The sequence below is a fragment of the Anser brachyrhynchus genome (genome assembly GCF_964034855.1).
Source record: "Anser brachyrhynchus genome assembly, chromosome: 18".
NCBI lineage: Eukaryota > Metazoa > Chordata > Aves > Anseriformes > Anatidae > Anser > Anser brachyrhynchus.
Window position 1 is genome coordinate 9,701,125 of NC_137711.1, and position 17,502 is coordinate 9,718,626.

At 38.4% G+C, this 17,502-nt stretch overlaps 1 protein-coding gene across 5 annotated transcripts in view; it reads right to left on the reverse strand.

Annotated features, from left to right (window-relative positions):
- B3GNTL1 (UDP-GlcNAc:betaGal beta-1,3-N-acetylglucosaminyltransferase like 1) overlaps window positions 1-17,502 on the reverse strand; it is a 137,421-nt gene that overhangs the window by 108,913 nt on the left and 11,006 nt on the right. For 2 of the 5 annotated variants that reach the window (XM_080560688.1, XM_080560692.1), the window contains exons 2-4: window positions 10,228-10,344; window positions 10,003-10,102; window positions 4,810-4,874 (exon numbers count right to left, since the gene is read on the reverse strand). In XM_080560688.1, coding sequence (XP_080416814.1) covers window positions 4,810-4,874; window positions 10,003-10,102; window positions 10,228-10,344 — 282 coding nt within the window. Of the gene's footprint in view, window positions 1-4,809; window positions 4,875-10,002; window positions 10,103-10,227; window positions 10,345-12,095; window positions 12,815-12,839; window positions 14,441-14,511; window positions 14,626-17,502 lie in introns of those variants that run through there. The other 3 variants (XM_080560690.1, XM_080560691.1, XM_080560689.1) reach the window with 3 other exon arrangements.

The window sequence follows — 17,502 nt, forward strand, 5'->3', positions numbered from 1 at the left end:
TTAAGAAGCTGACTTTATGGTGCACCGTTTCTTTCTTGAACATGGCAACAAAGAGCCCTACATCAGAGGACATGTTCAGTGATCTTACGCACCTGACTGACTGGCACATTCCACCAGCATAAAATTATTTAAAGTCTTGCTGTGAAGTCTTTTACTTCAGCATGACTATCAATTGATGGGAAATTTTTGACATGAAGGCAATTCCCACCTTGGTGCGTTTGTGCAGCAAATGCAGACATATGCTGTTCTATACCTAACATTTCTGAAGTCACTGGGGATAAATTTTGGATCTTTCTCACAGTTGGATCACTGAAAAAAAGCATGGGAGTGCTTACAGACAAGGGAAACAAGTCATTCACACTGCAAAGTCGGTAAACTCAGACCAGAGTAAAATCTTCCCCGTCAATTTCAACCACCCCCTTTAACTAATAATCTGATGAAGGAGTGTATAGGGAGCTTATGGCAGCCAAATTCTGAAGGTTTGGTTATTTATGAAACAGACAAGTAACATTTCACATTCCAGACAGGGACATTTAATCCATCTTTAATACTGTTCTGTAAAAACATATATGTAAGAGGAATGATGCTTTCAAGTACTTCTTGTTTGTTTATCCCCCCCCCCCCCCTTTTTATTTATTTTTTAATATTTTCGTTCTCCTTAGTGATTCAGAAAAACATACAACTCTTCGGAGGAGAGGGAGCTTCTGGTAATGGAGTTCATCACTACATCCATTCACCTGCTGATTGAGTAACACTTTCTCTCAGTTTTTAATTTGGGGATCAAATTTGCAAGGAATATTATGTCACAACAACAATAAAAAAGCAAATACATGAAGTCTGATCACTGCTGCATTTTCTGGCCTATACAAATGGTAATTTCCATGAAAGTATTTCAAAAGGTTATTAATGCCTGCAGAGTAACTTAAAACGGCAACTTCCAAAACCAGCAAGTGAAGGAGCCTATAAAACCAAGCAGCTATTTTAATAACTGAAAACTAGCTTGAAGGCTGGAGGTCCCCGAAACATACCGAGCAGCTAGCTGAGGCCCAACCACCTTCTCCCAAGACCTTTAAGAACACCCCTCCCTGAAGTGTTTTTGAACCTGAAATTCAAGACAAGCTTATGCACTATTTAACAGCAACATTGACATCCTGCAACTGAAATCCTAAAAGCAAATGTCACAAATGGGAACGCACAGGTCGGCAGCCGCCAATTCAAACAGCAGAACGCTGACTCTGATGGTCCACCCTCAGTTTGGTGAATAAAGCTCAGCTGCTTCCCTGTGCGGGGACAGCACGGCACAGTCACAACTCTTAACTGGCTAAGTAAGAATCTTGCAAACAGCAATGTATTGCCGACAGAACCTTTCAAAGGACTAAAACAAATGGGTCAAGGACTCAAGGGAATATGACTGGGCTAGAAATATTGCAGGTCAGAAAAAGGACATGATTTTATAATTCTTTAAAAGTCAGGAAACCTCCAAAAACACCTTGATTAAACCTGAAATAATGGGAAACTACACAGATTCTTAGGATGGAATGAAAGCACGTTCCTTTTTAAAGAAATGCAGTTTTACAGAAGGATAGGTATGTTTGGTAAGCGTCAATGAAAATAGCAGTTCAAAGCAATAAAAAAAAAAATCAGTAAATGATTATAACAAAGATGGTAACCACCCTGGAGAGCTGACAAACTAAAACCACAATAAAATGCAACTGGTAGATAAAGTAAATGCAGACAATTTGAAAAGGAGGAAAGTAACTGTGAAATACATTAGCATAATTAGTGAACTCTGATGTCATTATGACCAAGATTTTTCTGGGAGTACAATAAGAACAATTTGTTAAGTATCTTCACATTTTCTACTTTTGCTGGTGGGAAAAATGCCTCAGTAGCTTAGAGGTGAAATCTGTAACAACAGCTACAGCAAAGAAACTCCATAATAGCTATTAGTCAAACAGCTGCCACTTCATACTAGAATAGGCTGATCAAATTCTGACAGTTCTGAGCTCTGTAACCTTTTTTTTTTTTCCCTCCACATTTCTTCCCAATTTGTTGTCCTCGCAAATCTGTGTTGAGAGACATAACACAAGCAGCTTGACTCCAGCTGGAATGGCAAGCAAAACAGTCTCTCTGCGGCTAATACTCCCAAAGACGCGTAAGTGAAATGAACGTACGAGGAGCCACAACGCATTTCTCCACCTATACAAAATGTATACAAGCTATTGACACAGCCCCGTTCCTCTCTCCACCCACCTCTAGCAAAGCTTCAATTATGCCTGCACATCTGAAGGTCAATTCCTTGGCATTACTGCAGCACATTCCAAACGGCTGATATCAGCATTCCTCCCTATAGAGCCTGACACTGGATTGGTGACTGAAATGAAGAAGGTAGGTGGTGTGTAGAAGCAGAGCTATTAAACAGCTGGCAACATCTGTGGTGCAGCTATTATCACACAACATTTACTAACTATGGCCAAAATATTGAGCAATTTTTAGACTTGTAACAGTTTCCACATTCATTTTTATTTCCTCCAATCTGTTTTCAGCAAACAATGGCAGCCACAAGGGGAGATGGTAGAAAATACACTTAAGCAATGCCAATCATTTAGTATTTCTTTGTACCAAGATTAGGCTTCTGCTAGGTCAGAATGACTTCTGTTTTGCAGCATGAAGCTCAATAGCAGGAATAGAAATGTGTAGAACAGAAAGCCTTGTTAGCTTCTTCCGAATTTATCTGTACTGGAAGTCATAAAATTCTCAATCGTATCACTTTGACTAGGTCCTAATTACATGAAATATCAACTTAAGCTAATAATAATCTTGCAGAAATTCAAAACTTCCACTGATTTCATAGTAGTTGTAATTGTTCTATTTGCTGTGCGGATGAGAAAACAAGTCAGCAAACAGAACACAGCAGCACAAAGAAGCATGGTGCATAAACACCATAAGGCAAATAAATGAAGAATTCTGAAGAGATCTCTACAAAAATATTAACTTGCAAACAACTACATCTGTCTGGATTGAAAGACTGACCTCAGTAAATTATTTTATACAGATTTGAGACAGAAGATATGAAGCTCCAAGGGACAACAGAACAGTATGTTAATTTCTCACTCATGCTTATGTGGACTCCAGCTAACTTCAGTCAACGTAAGTATGTACACAACTTATATCATGTATTTTCTATAATACCCCATGCAATGTAGTATTTATCCAAGCCTGAAACACCTGAACTTTGCAAAATTTTAATATCTATTTTTTTTGTCGTTTATCTGCGTAAGTAGCTTCACTGACTCACAATGTAGGAGAGTTAAATCCACAGAATCATTCATGTAAATTAAACTGGCCCCGGGATCTGTGTCTACCTGAAGTAAAACACAAAGAACTGGATCCCAGGTTTATTCATATTAACAAAACTGCTATCACTTCAACTACTTCATGGCATAATTTGTAATACTCACATGCTCTTACAATCTGATGAATCAGGGGATCAAAAACAGAGCAGTGGATTTCATGCTCATACTTCCTCAAAACAATCTGTTTATGAAACAGACACTGACACTCAGTGCTGAATATGAAATACTTTTCTTTGACATGTAAGAAGCTGACCTGTCCAAACACCCATTAATTTGTATGTGTGATTGTGAGTTCCATGTGTCCAATGAATGCTCAAATTTTGTTTTCTGACATACCATTTTATACATATACGTATCAGACACTGCATTTCAAAGCTTCACCCTCCATAAACTTGTACACAAAGATTTATATAAACATACTCTGTAAAAAAATCACTAACAGGAAGCTAGGATAAATTCAAATATACTCTTTTAAAAAGGCAAAGTGTTGATATATACTGTAATAATTTAATAACAGCAAGAATAAAGGCCAGGAGAGCCAACAGCAAAGCTTAATTTCTTAAATAGTAAGTAAGACAAGAAACTTATGCCAAATTGCCTTGGGTCTTGCAACAGTACACAGTTGGAAAAAAAAATCTGCATAGCTGGTACAACAAATGTAGTTTGCAAACTGAAAGAACATCCAAATTAAAACCTGTGTTATTATAAGGCTGTAGAGTTTACCTCCCTACTCTCATGAAAAAGATCATGCGACTTTCTAATGAGCATAGACAATCATAATGTTAACTTGTACCCTACCTGAAAGCCTACACTTCCTGCAGCCATCTCCTCCTAGTACTACACTAAACCATAGCCAATTCAGGGGAAAGAATCAATCTTCAGGTGAAATTACACGAGATCAGTGAGCCTTAAAGGTCCTGCTCTTTTTGCCTGATCCTAGCCACATGGCACCATTCCTCAGATCAGCTATGCACATTTGTGAAACCCTTCACTGCATATTAAGCTGTATAATGTCAGATAGCTATCTGTCGGTTAGTGAGCTGAATGGGTTCACAGAAGGTATACAACAAAGGATAAGGAAAAAAAAAAAGCAAGATGGGAGATGAGACATCTCCTATTTTGCATTAAAAAGCCAGTAGATTAGCTCTCAGTTTCTCATCTATATCATTTTCTGGAGCACGTGGGAAAGCAAAAATCCTAAAAACAGCTAAACAGCAACCCTGCCCAACTCTGCTCACAAAAGCTTGTGAAATGCCATAGGATCAAAGAATGGTGTGAGGCTGTGGACTTGCTACAGGTTGGAAGGCAACTTTAGGGCTATAAATAGTAACCACCATGTTTAACACCCAACCACCTTTAAAGAGCTTGTCTTTAAGGCAAACCAACCACGACATCAAAAATGATGAGACAATCTTATCGACAAAACTGAGTCAAACATGATGTATCAACTTACTGAATCCAGAAAGCAGAGATAGGCTCCCGAACTCTGTATTACTGCTTGATTTTTAGCAAATCCAACTGTTGAGAAAATAAAGATAAAATTATATAGTAGCTTTTACCTTTGAATTTTTTTTAAGCTTACTGCAGTCAGGAACAGACCGAAGAAAGTACAAAAATCAGTATCAAGTAAAATACGGATTTTTCCATATTTTAAACCAGGTAACTTTTAAATATTTAAAATGTATGTTAATTTCAGTATTATTCTCTGTGTGGTTAATCAGATGTATATGTCAAAATTCTATCACCAAGCAGAACTGAACTTTTACTACCCCTCCCAAAAGAGATAATACATAATATAAACCTTGAAGAGTCCAGCTATCTAGGCCTCACATCCAGTACACATACAGATGATGAAAAACCTTGGCTGAATATACATATTCATCTCTTTAATCATAACCCTGAAATATAAATTCAGTCAGATGACAATCTAGGCTTTTTTACCATGCCATTTCAGGAAGTTGAACTAGAAGAAAACTTTTTTGTCAGCTTAATTTCTGAAGCAGATGACAGCACTGGAGGCTGGAGGGTCAACCAAGTGGCAAAGCTACAAAAAAATGGAAAAAAAAAAAAAAAGAGGGAGCAGGAATGCACAACCAAAGATAAGGAAGGAACTGCAGCAACTAGCAGTGAAATGAATTCAGCAATGGAAACACATCTGCAAGGAAGAAGTGTAAGCTGGTTTACCTGGAATCACTTGAATTCTTGTCACAGACAGCATTACAAGACCATGCTATATTGTATTATTCTGAAAAACCCTATAGAAATTCCATTTGGTAATATATACATATAGCATCTAAGCTTTATTTAAAGTATTTCTGGAACCCACTCAGAGAATCCAGATCAAGATCGCTCTGATACGCTTGCTAACCATGTGATGCAATGATACGTAATACTGTTGCGTTGATTTTTATTTTTCTTTAATGGGAAAACCGGAAAGATAAAGCCATAACATCTCACCATGACATGGAGTCAGGTAGTTTTAAATATTACTATTCCTTAAGTTCCTGATTTGACATTTCAGAAAAGACAAAAGCCTTCTCTACTCTTTTTGTGAGATCCATGTTTAAGTTTGCTCAGGAAACAAATTTAACTGGGCTCAAAGGTTTACTTAGTTTAATGCACTTGCTTCTTGGCTACCTTGCTAAGTTGTCCAAGTAAAGAAAAAGACTTATGACTGCATTTTTTACCGCCTCAAAGGAACATTAGATCAACTGCCAAAGCAACAGTACTGATAAAGGCTCTTCCTTGTAACTGTTTTATTCTTTTGTATTTCAAGTATTTTAATTCTCACTTTGTGGGTGTCTTTGAGTTACCTTAACTTCTCCTCTTCATAGGTTTCTTGGATTTATTACCTTACAGCATATTTACATACAACTTTTTATACATGTATGAATATCTAATCTCATATATACAGTTACTCTCACTCTCTTTTTCTTTTGGCAGTAAAAAAGCAGCTGGCAAAGTCAGTACTTTGCACAACAGCAGAGCTGGATCCTGGCATGAGTGATTTTAGTAGGAAACAACTGATGCAAGTTAGCAGGTCTGAACATGCCAAACAAGAAAAACCCTAATGCTGCAGAGGTCCCTACTAAAGAAAGAGGAAAAAGTACAGGATAGAACAAAATTTGACCCGACATCAATCAAATCAATACTCGGATATACCATTACCAGCTGTAAAGCAGCCTGTATTTACATTTCAATCCTGCCATTAGTATACACTCCAACATTTCAACCATCTTCAGTATAAACTAACAAAGTCTGAGGAATCAATAACGAAGAAAAAAGTGAAGCAGATTGAAAGACAACTACAAGATGACAGTTATATTACTACATGAACTTTCTGAAATACCTCAGATCTTGTTTTCAAATAGACACACTTTAAAAAAACAAAAACGTTATGAAATATTCATTATGAAAAAGAGTTGGAAAATATTTATTAAGATTAAAACAGAAACCATCCTAAAGCTTTTCTTATACTAGCTTTTTTTTTTTTAAGTAGAGAATATGCATATCTAAAAAACTATTAAAATGAGATATAATTCCCTGTAGGAGAAACTAGATATTAAAAAGTTTTCAGCACAATGAATCCTATGTTTGGCATGAGTTAAATAATTTCTTTAATATTACTCTACTGAAGAAAATCAAATGTTTGTGCCAGGTCTCTGAGTTTTGTAAGGCCTGCTTACTTGGTGAAAAGAGCCTGTTACCATGGTTACAACCGTAAAAACTTAAGCCTCAGTGAGATATTAACATTCCTTACTCTTGGAAAGAAAAAGGTTTCCTTTTTTTAGGCAAGTGACCCTTTCTTTTTTTCTAGGTCCCCCCCTTTCTTTTACATGTTAGAAAAGAATCAGAAATAAATCCTAATCTTGTGTAAATAGTTGAAGATGTGAAGCCTGACTAGTACATTGTTTCTGTACTAAAGCATCTTCTATTAAAGGAAAGACTCCTTACAGTTGTAACTAGTCCTTAACATAATAAAAGTAAATCACTGAAAGCAAACAAATACTATGGATTTCAAGTAACCTGCTCCTAAAATGTAACAACCATGAAGAAAAGATGTCCTCATTTTAATGGTGACCTGAGAGTGACTTCCACATGAATAAGCTTTTTTTATTTAAAAAAAAAAAAAAAAGAACTATGCATTTCATACTATTATTTAAAACAATGCTCACAGCTGTGCCCCCTTCCAACAATTTCTTAAAGATTTGTTCAGGTTTCAGCTACCCTAACACTGGCAAATACATGTTAAAACAAAAATTAATCTGACATCTCTCTTTAATGGCACAAGATACTCATTGTAGTTCACAACTCAAACTTAGTTTCAGTTTCCTAGAGTGCAAAGGTGAACTGACTTCGGAGTATTACCATAAATTATCGTCAAAACGTTGCACCTGTGTTCTTGCAAACTAAAACTAGTTTACACATGCCATTAATACAAGTCTATTTGGAACAAGACTTTATACATAGGAAATATTTTATTAAAATGGAAACTATATAACAAGATGGTATTAACAATAAATCACAACCTCCTTAGCTTTTTAGATCACCAGCTACTAAAAGAGGTAAGATTTTAAAGAAGACAGATCACCCAGCAGTTGAGGTGGAAAAAAAGGAAGATAAATAAGTTTCCTGGAATACAAGCAATTCTTTACATTACTTAACTCCAGCTTTATCAGTTGCCCAAAAGTATTTGTTCTACCAACCTTGTCTCATCACCAGCTCAACAATGCTAATATTACAAGCTGCACTGTCAAAACAACAACAGTTCATGCTAGAAAGATTAAAACACTAAAAATATTTATAGTAACAGTTATGTTGCTATGCTTCAGTATTGCTAGGTCTGACAACTGCTAAAAAAAGAAAAAAAAAAGCATTAAAGAAGTCTATAGTCAAAGGAAATGAAAGCAAATAAAGTCAGGGGCCTACACCAAGTCACAGATGAATTCAGTTCAGAAACTTGTAGTTATTTGTGTTTCAACAATGGGATGAAAATTAAGCCTTCTGAAACAGAACTGGGCTTTTCCATAGTAAGACCAATTTGACTAGTCTATAAATCTGGGTTTCTTTTCAGTTACAAACAGGATATTGTGTTAAAAAAAAAACAAACTTACCAGATGTTGTGTTACAGTGTTTCCAAAATGTGTCTCTTAATTGAGATTATCTTGAAAGACACAAATTTGGATGAAATTTTATATTAATTCCTACCTGGCTACTCACTGTCACAAAACCCAGAATGACAGAAATATTGTATCTACAGCTCCCATAAAAATATGAGCAGTGTTCTGTTTGCTTCATCCTCTTACTGATCTTCAGAACACAGCCGTGATTCTCCAACTTTAATGCCACTCAACATCAGCTTCTTCAAAGAGCAACATGCTTTTATTTCTATTTTATATTTTAGCAAGCTTGTCTGCTAAAAAAAAAAAAAAAGCCCAAACATCAAACAAACAAAAAAGAAGAAAAATTTATAGCGAGATTTGTTTGTTATCTCTCCCATTGGCTAAATGTAATTTGCAGTAGCATGTAAATCAACAGGGAATCCCCCTACAGACCTGTCAGGTAGCTCACTGCACATATTGGTTTAGCCTCTTGTGTAAATACCAAGGAGTTTTAGTGCGAGTTTTTAGCTCCCACATCAAAACTTGTTTTAAAGCTCTGTTTTGATCTGATCAAAGTGGTATCAAAAATGCATTTTCCATTTCACCCCAGGCCTCTGCCCCTTTAACAAAAGCAAACACTGGCTTTTCCTCCACTTCTGACAAAAAGAGTGAGATTAAAATTAAAAACACAGAAGTTTTACAGTTCATATCCAACCATCTGTATCTTCATCCAGCAGCAAAGTACTTCATAATTCAACATGACTGTTATTTACAGCCCAATTGCAAAACCCCAGAACCACCTCTTCATTTGGCTTGGACCACAAATTAAACTGTTTTAAATCAGTAGAGTTTTGCAATGGCAGCAGTAAGAAACCTGCAATCTCCACATTATGGAACATGGCCAAGTTTTTCCACAGCCATTAATGAGTAAAAAATAAAAAAAATTAAAAAAATCTATGACTTTCAATTAAATTGCGTTGTTTATAAAGTTGGACTTTACTCCAAGGAATGTATCTTGGGAAAGGGGGAAATTCTTCAAGTGACTAAGAAGCAGGACTGAGATTCAGGAGGAAAATAAACCTTTTCACATAATTTTGCTTGTTAGTCGTTGTTTCACATTTTCAGGGTCTGTTCTACAATCCTGACAAGCACTTACTTTTTAAATGATTATGTAAGAAATCTTGTATTTCTTTTTTCTTAAGACCTATCTTCTGAAGATAAATCAGATATCAGAAAGCCACAGTAAAATTGTAAGCATTAACAACATTGTGTACAGTTCAATTAAACAAAATTCTTTTGCTGAGTAGAGCATAAGTATCAAGCCAAGTTCTTCTTTCCTGGCCATATAAACAAATCTTATGGAGCCAAAAACAACAGGGCCAAATTCTAAATTGGAATGAGTTTTTTTTTTCCAGACCTCCGCATCCAATGTGTTTTTTTTCCATTGCAATGCAAGTGGCTACTAAGACACTTCTTAAAGTAAAACAGTGATGTCTATCATAGCAACCTACCTCTTAAAAAAAAATCACTATTAAGTTACATACCTCCTCGAGGCTGAGAAGAATTATTGCTACCGATGATTACTGGAACACCAGCATCTTCCAACTTGACCTTCCATTTTGCGATGATTTCAGCTGAACTGTCCTAGAAAAATGATGACAGAGGTGCGGCTATTCTAGTTTATGTGGTGAACCAAACAGCCAAAATAAAAATTTCTATCAGAGACGGTATTGACTTGGACAGTATTTTCAATAAGGTCTGAAACATACCTTGCTGGCATCATTAAAAACTGACAGCTCCATGGTTTGTTTAAAATCTTGTTCCCAGACAGACTTCAAGCACTCATCTAACCAGCATTCACTATTGTGAACAGGCACAATGACAGACTACAAAAAAAAAGAAAAAGTCAGTAAGCACTATTTTTGTCCTTACACTACAAGAATATTCATTAAAAAGGAGAAGTGCCAGATCTTTCTGAAACTAACTTTCACCAAAAAGGGATCACAAGAATATGGAAGTAGGCAAGGTACCTTTATTTTTATTTTAAATACATGATTTGCTTTCACCTCTCTCAAACTTCACATTTGCTGAGTTCTACTTTTGGTAGATCTCCAAGGAAACAAGAGACTACTGAACGAAAAATGCTGACAAACCATCTATAGCACGACACTAACTTGCTTCCAGTATTCCTGCATTTCATAAGACACTCTTTACTTCTATCTTCCATTAAGAGATCTTACTCATCAATTTTTCTTCTGACTTATTACCTAACTGGAGATACTGTATGTGCAGCCTGAATCCTTGGACTCTAGACAAGTTTTTTATATGGTTTTATCTAAAATTGATATCAAACACATTAGAAGATGACTTATGACATAGTTCCTTAGTCTCTCATTTCAACTACAGGCTTTCCTCCTATAGCCTCTGTTGTTTCAGCCCCATAAGCATGAAGTGTGAAAACTTATCTGAAATATTCATTTTAAAATTGGTTAGAAATCACAGATGAGGGATTTCTCTGTTTAAGTACTCATCAGTATTCTCATTTTTAACCCCCAAAATTGTTTCTATATCTCAAAAAGAATACCTTCCATTCACAGCATGCCAGTCCTAGGAAATTTGCCTGAGTAACAGTACACTGGCAATGTCTGTAAAGGGGGAGGCCAAACCAGTACCTGTTCAGGTGCCTTATAATAGATGGGGAATTTAAGGCAAAGAGCCCAAGTAACTTGTAAGAAGTCTCACAGGACATTTTAAGAAGTTCCTAGAAACAGAACTCAAACTCCTTATCGTGTGGTGTAACCATAAACACGCACTTGGAAGAACCAGACGATCAGTTCCTACTGTGAGCATGTGAGAATCTTGAGAATCTACCAGATGAGCACTGAAAATGGACTTGTTACAGATCTGGTGCACAGCTGAGTACACGCACATCGTGCAAAACATGCACATCGTGCAAACACACACAAATGCGCACATCAGGATGTAGATGTATTTTGTGCACACCGAGTGTTTTTATGGTTTTTTTTCTTTCTTTTTACACAGTACAATATATGTACACTCAGATATCGCAGAGTACAATGTACAGTAACAATGACTAACAAATAAAAAACTTAACAGCACTTCACAGCAAAATAAAAAAAAACTATACTGGTCTAAAATGAATGAACATCCTGATTTTTGGCAGGATGCTGTGACAGGAAAAAGGGTATTTAAAACTAGTAGAGGCAAAGGTATCTACAATTTTAAGCAAAGAAAGTCTTTGGCTTCTGTTGTAGAGAGATAAGCAAGTAAAATAAGGACAAGGTGAAAAAAAAAGTCAAGTTGAATACAAAAAAATACAACACAGAAAAAAAGATTATTTCAGAAGTATGGCTCATTAGGGTATTTAGACTTCAACAAATAAGCAGGCCTGAGATTGTAAACCAATATATCCAAACTGCTCAGGATTTTAATATCCCTTATGTTTAGATTGCAATTAAAATAAGACCCTAAATGTTCATGCTAATCAATCTAACATATTCAGAAAGAAGAGTATTCTCCAATTTTTCCTATGCAGTTTTGGACATCCAGAATAGTCAATGATTCTTCATCTTTTTTTTTTTTTAAATTACCTAACTCAGTACAATTTTGACTATACCGTCACAAACTGGCTTGACATTGGTTTGAAAACTGTAAAACTGGAACTTCTTTGCTTTTTTTCCATAGTGAGCTCCTGTTTTCAGTCAGAGCAGCAGCGCAAATCATCATTCAAGGACTTTTCTGCTCAGCTTGAACTGAAAACAGTAAAAGCAGTACTTTAACGGCAGCACAGATAAAAGCAATCCATAAATACCTGAGGTCACCAACTCTGATCTCAACAGAGCCACTAATAACAGATTAGCATGCTCTTGAACATTTTCCTATGAGCAAGTTCTACTTCCACACAACTGTCAGAGCAACGGTAAGCTACATGCCCATCAAAATACGGTACAGCACTGAATTGCTGATGATGCTGCCACGTAAAACTTGAAAAATTAACAAATCCATACAAATAACTGCATGCAGCAATATGATTAAAATGCCTGAGCACTGCTAACACACGATACTAAAGAAATTCCTTGGGTTCTACCATTCTTAATCAGTTTACTGTTTTTCTGCATTTACGTTTTTTTTTGTTTTGTTTTTAGGCCAAAGAGAAATACACCACAGAGTTTAGCTTTTCACTTCTCTCTACTTCATTTGTACGTTTGTAGCCAGCCTTAAAAGCTGTACTTGGCACTTGCCCCAAGCTGGGTACCTATAAACTGACTTTTACCATTGTGGGACTGTACCAAAGCACTCCAGACACCTTGGTTCATTTAAAGAGAGAAAAACGTGAACTTGGACACAAAATTTCACGTACAGGTGCAGATTTGTAGAAAAAAGTCATCTGGTAGTAGACTGAAGAGATCCTGTCTAGATGTTCTGTCCCAGGACAAAACCAACAACAGCTCTGTCACTGCTGACAAACCACAGTCTCCAGTGAGAAACACCAGCCTTGCTAAAGCAATCTCTAAAAGCAGGTCTCTAAGGGAGACCTGGAACACAGTTTTCCTAAAGTCTTAAAGCCTTTTGCTCAGTTGATGCTAACTCCTACTGCCCACTCACAGCACAGGTTATTGTTTGAGTTCTCTTTGCAGCATTTTTATATTTGAAAACTGTCGCCACAATAGAGAACGTAAAATGCGCATAATGCTCTTTTCAACAATTTTGAGCCAACACAGGGACATGAATTGTATATAACTAATGTATTTTTGTCATTACAAGGTTAACTGAGTCAGAATTATTCTTTTATTACCTGAGACTTATTTATAGCAAAATCCAGCAGAGGAGCATTTCATGGCCTAACAGCCAAGCACAACAGTTAAATGATCATCATGAACATTATGAACCTGATCTGGGTTGGAGCATTGTGACATCATCTGATTTCCTCTGGACTTCAAAGTTCTAGAATAAGGCCTGAAGTGATTTTAGGTGGTTTTAGTGAAGTCGTTTTGCCCTGACTAAGCTGAAGATGATTCATGGCTGCTCCGCTAGGTGAGTTTTGATGTATGGCAAAATGACAGAATGCTAACTGATTAGCAGGCAGTTCAATCCTGTTTCTTCTACCAATGTATTACCCAACAACAAAACTTTCCTTCTTCCCTCAGCTACGCTACTGAAAAACAATACATCGATCACAAGGTTGGAGAAATGTGAGTTTTAAAAAAAGTGACAGAAACTGTGCAACTCACTTTTACACCCAAGAAACCTCTTGTTTCTGGTGTTACCTCCTCTACTGAGGGCATACACCATAAACAACCCCAAAGTGAAATGTTAGTTTCAGCTTCGGCAAATTGCAGTTCACATTGGCTCTTACCAATCTCCATATGTGAATGTGGAAAATAAATTTTAAAAAAAAATCATTTTAACACCACTGAAAATTTTACAGAAGTCAGAAACCATTACTCTTAAATGATGGCTTTCATATCAGTATTCCAAACCCTTTAAAAACTCAGGGTTGTTGGCAGAAACCAGCTAGTTTTGTCAAACCTCATCCATGGGATACTTTAAATGAACCCAGGAAGACTTTTAGGACACAAGCTTTGACCTGCTTTTAGGCTCTGAGATTCTGTGAAGTTCATCATTTTCACTTGCCTAATAATCTGTGTTATTTTGCCTTTTTTCAGGACAAGTATGTTTGCCTCGCTAAACCCAAACATAAATTGCTGCCAAACTGTATCCACGGTATGTGTATACGTTTGGGTACGTGTATATATTTGCTAAAGAAAAACTAATTAAAAATAAAACCTTCCAGGGAGAAGAATCACACTTCGTAAGAAAGTTTTAAGGCTATCTTTTCAAACCCAGGTAACCAAATGTGCCCAGCGCCTCACTCTATAAGGACAACCAGGTCTCGAGGAGCCCCGCTGCCTTCCCTCACAGCCCCTGCACACCCACCCCTCTGCCTTCCCCCACAGCCCCTCCAAACCCTTCCCTCTGCCTTCAGCCCCCTCAAACCCCGACGAACCCCCGCGGCCCCCAGCCCCACGCACCACCTGCACGCCGCAGCCCTGCCCCGCCGGGGGGCTCCCGGCCGCCCCCCCCGCCTCCGCCATGGCCCCTCCGCCCCCGGGGGGAGGCGGGGCTGTTCGGGAGCTCCCGGCCGGGAGGCAGGGCAGGAGGGCAGGAGGCAGATTCTCTTCAGGACCGGCCCCGCCGCAATGCCCCCCTCCCCTCTCAGGGCCGAGCCCCGGGGCGCTGCCGAGCCCCCCCTCCCTCCTCAGGCCCGGTGCAGCCGCCACAGCCCGGAGGACCAACGATAGATGAGGGCGGTTGCAGAGAGGCCGGAAGCGCCGGCGGGGTGGTGCGCGCCGCTCCAGGAGGCGGCGAGCAGCGCGGCGCTGAGGGGAGCAGGGCCTGGCTCAGGCCGTTCCCGGGGCTCGGCCCGCCCGTGAGGGCTGCACTGGCCCAGTCCCGCGGCCGAGCCCGGCCCGTGAGGACTGCCCCGGCCGCCCTCTGTCGCGTGTCTTGAAGTTTTCAAGCATGGCTGCTCGCTGCCTGTGTGGGGCTGCCGCAAGCACTCGCCCAGCCCAGGGGTGTGCTGGCCCCGTGGTGGCAGCGCTGAAGGGCCGGTGTGGGGACGTGCTGAAGTCTTAAATACATGTGCCTGCACTTTCCCACATGCTCTTCAATTCTGTTTGTCTGTGTCCTTAGTACTTCCCTTGGTTAAGACTGGCCTGTTCAGTGCTACCATTGTATTTTTAATAACCTTTTTTTTTAAAAAAAAAAAGAAAATAGTTGATGGTAATGATATCATTATTGATCATTTACTTACTCCAGCCATGATTGTGCAACCACTTACTCCCTTGAAAGTACTCACAACTAAACGGGATCGCGAGAACAGGCCCTGTACAACAACCTATTCAGAATTTTTAAAATTTGCACAAAGCAATCTTTGTTGAGCAAAATCCTGAGATTATCCCCTGTTTATCTGAAGAGCCTGTTAAACAGCTAGACAATTCAAGGAGCAAACAGAGCAGAGTTATCTTAAAATGTTTGTTGGCACACAAATCTGAGAATTGAGGAGGTGAGGAAGACAGCCAAGCAGTAATTCATCCTTGGAATCTATTTCAAATTATCTACACAGCTTCTTTCCATCCAGCTTTGGTTTAATCTCGCTGTGAACAGCATTGCTAAATATGATCATTTCTTTTTTTCTGGCGACAAAGACTGCTAGCGCTTTTACATTGCCTACATGCCTTGCTTTATCTAAGAAAGTGTAGAAGAGTATTACTTTACTCACGCTGAACCAAACAAAAGTTCCAGTCAGAGACCAATGCCTCATTATGCAAACCAGCCTACAAAACCCAGAGCAAAAACCCTTGCTTCCTTCCCCAAGGAAAGAGAACCAATGAAAACCACCAGAAATGTTTTCTAAGTTATATTCTGTAGCTGACCACAGAGGGTAACTAAATAAAGTTACTTAAAATGGGATTCTCATGTTGGAGGTTTTTGGACAGAATTTTAAAGGCCCACAAACATGAAAAAATTGTTCCGTGGGACTTCAATGCAACCTAGGCATCTAACTTCCACTCAGAGCCTTTACCTAACTGCCTTTTGAAAACCTACCAGGAATTTCTGTGTTCTTGGGCAACTAAGTTGTTTTTGAAACAACAGTTCATTGTTTCAGTGCCTATTCTTCTTTCATGTGGGTCAGAATGAAAAGAGGTCTCCTAATGCTGCCATGACAGACTTATTTAGAAGCAAGCACAAATGCTTTGAGCCTAGTTTTACTTCCAATTGCTTTACTTTGAAAATTTTCACAGTGGTAGGGAACAGCACGCCAACAGTTGCTTCAGCTAGAAGTGCTGCAGAATCAAAGGCATGTCTCCTTATACTTGTCTTCAGCTTTTATTTCTGATCGTCTCTTTAGGATCATTACTGTGAGCTTGCAAGTTCTGGATGCTTCAGCTATCAAATAATTTTTTTTTTCTGATCTTGGTGGAAAGACATAACATCTAGGAAGTTACCTTGTTTTCATTACACTCAACTCCGTCACTTCAAATATGGCACAGACTAATTATAGCATGAACAACTTAGACCTACGGAGTTGTGAGCACAGATCAAATGATTTCACTGGAAGTTTAAAAAAAAAGTGCCCCCCCCCCCCCCCCAAAAAAAACAACAACAACAAAACTGCTCCCGTAGGGTATCACTAGGGTTATTTAGTCTTGGGTTAAGTCTTTTTGCAGAGGACAAGCTAACTGAGAGGGGAAGATTATCTGTACAAAGATATTTGGTATTGTAGAGAATGGCAGCTTTTATATTTGTTGGAAAGACAGAATGAGCAAGTATAGGGGTTTCTTCTAACACATTGTCTCTGAATTTACAAGCCTCAGTAATAGTCCCAAAGCACACCATGTTGAAAGAATCATTCAATAAAGTAGGTAAAATATTCAGCCTAGAGATAGTTTTGAAACCACTTCTATTCAAAGAATGCTTTTAGCCTCCAAAAATGCTGTTATTTTCATAAAGCATCACAGCTGAGTGGCAACAAAAGAGATGCAGTATTCTTGGTTATAGCATTATAGAGCAGAATAGGACTTCAGAAGCTCATTTAGCAGTCCCACTGCCCTGAGATAAGATCAGCTTTAGAACTCCCTCACAGCTACTTATCATCCTATTCTCAAAGTCCTCCCTTCAATAATGGAAGTTTCATAACATCCTCAGAAAATTTATTCTAATCCTTCCTATCTTTACCCTTAAAAAGAATTTCCTGATATCTGACCTAGATCTTGCTGTGATTTCAAAGCCCCCTGAAGTTTGCCAGGTTAAGATCTTTGTCCCCCAGCAAAAAGATCCTGGAACTCATCACCTCCCCATTTCAGAGCTGGCAAGCCTGAATCTCTTGCCTAACATCTTCCCTTTTATACAGAAACCTCTCGCTAGCCATCTCCATTCCCTGAAAAAGGTCTTCAGCCCCCAATGTACAGTTCCTCAGCTGAAGTCCTTTGGTAGTAGTAAGAACTGAAATGTTTTCCCTT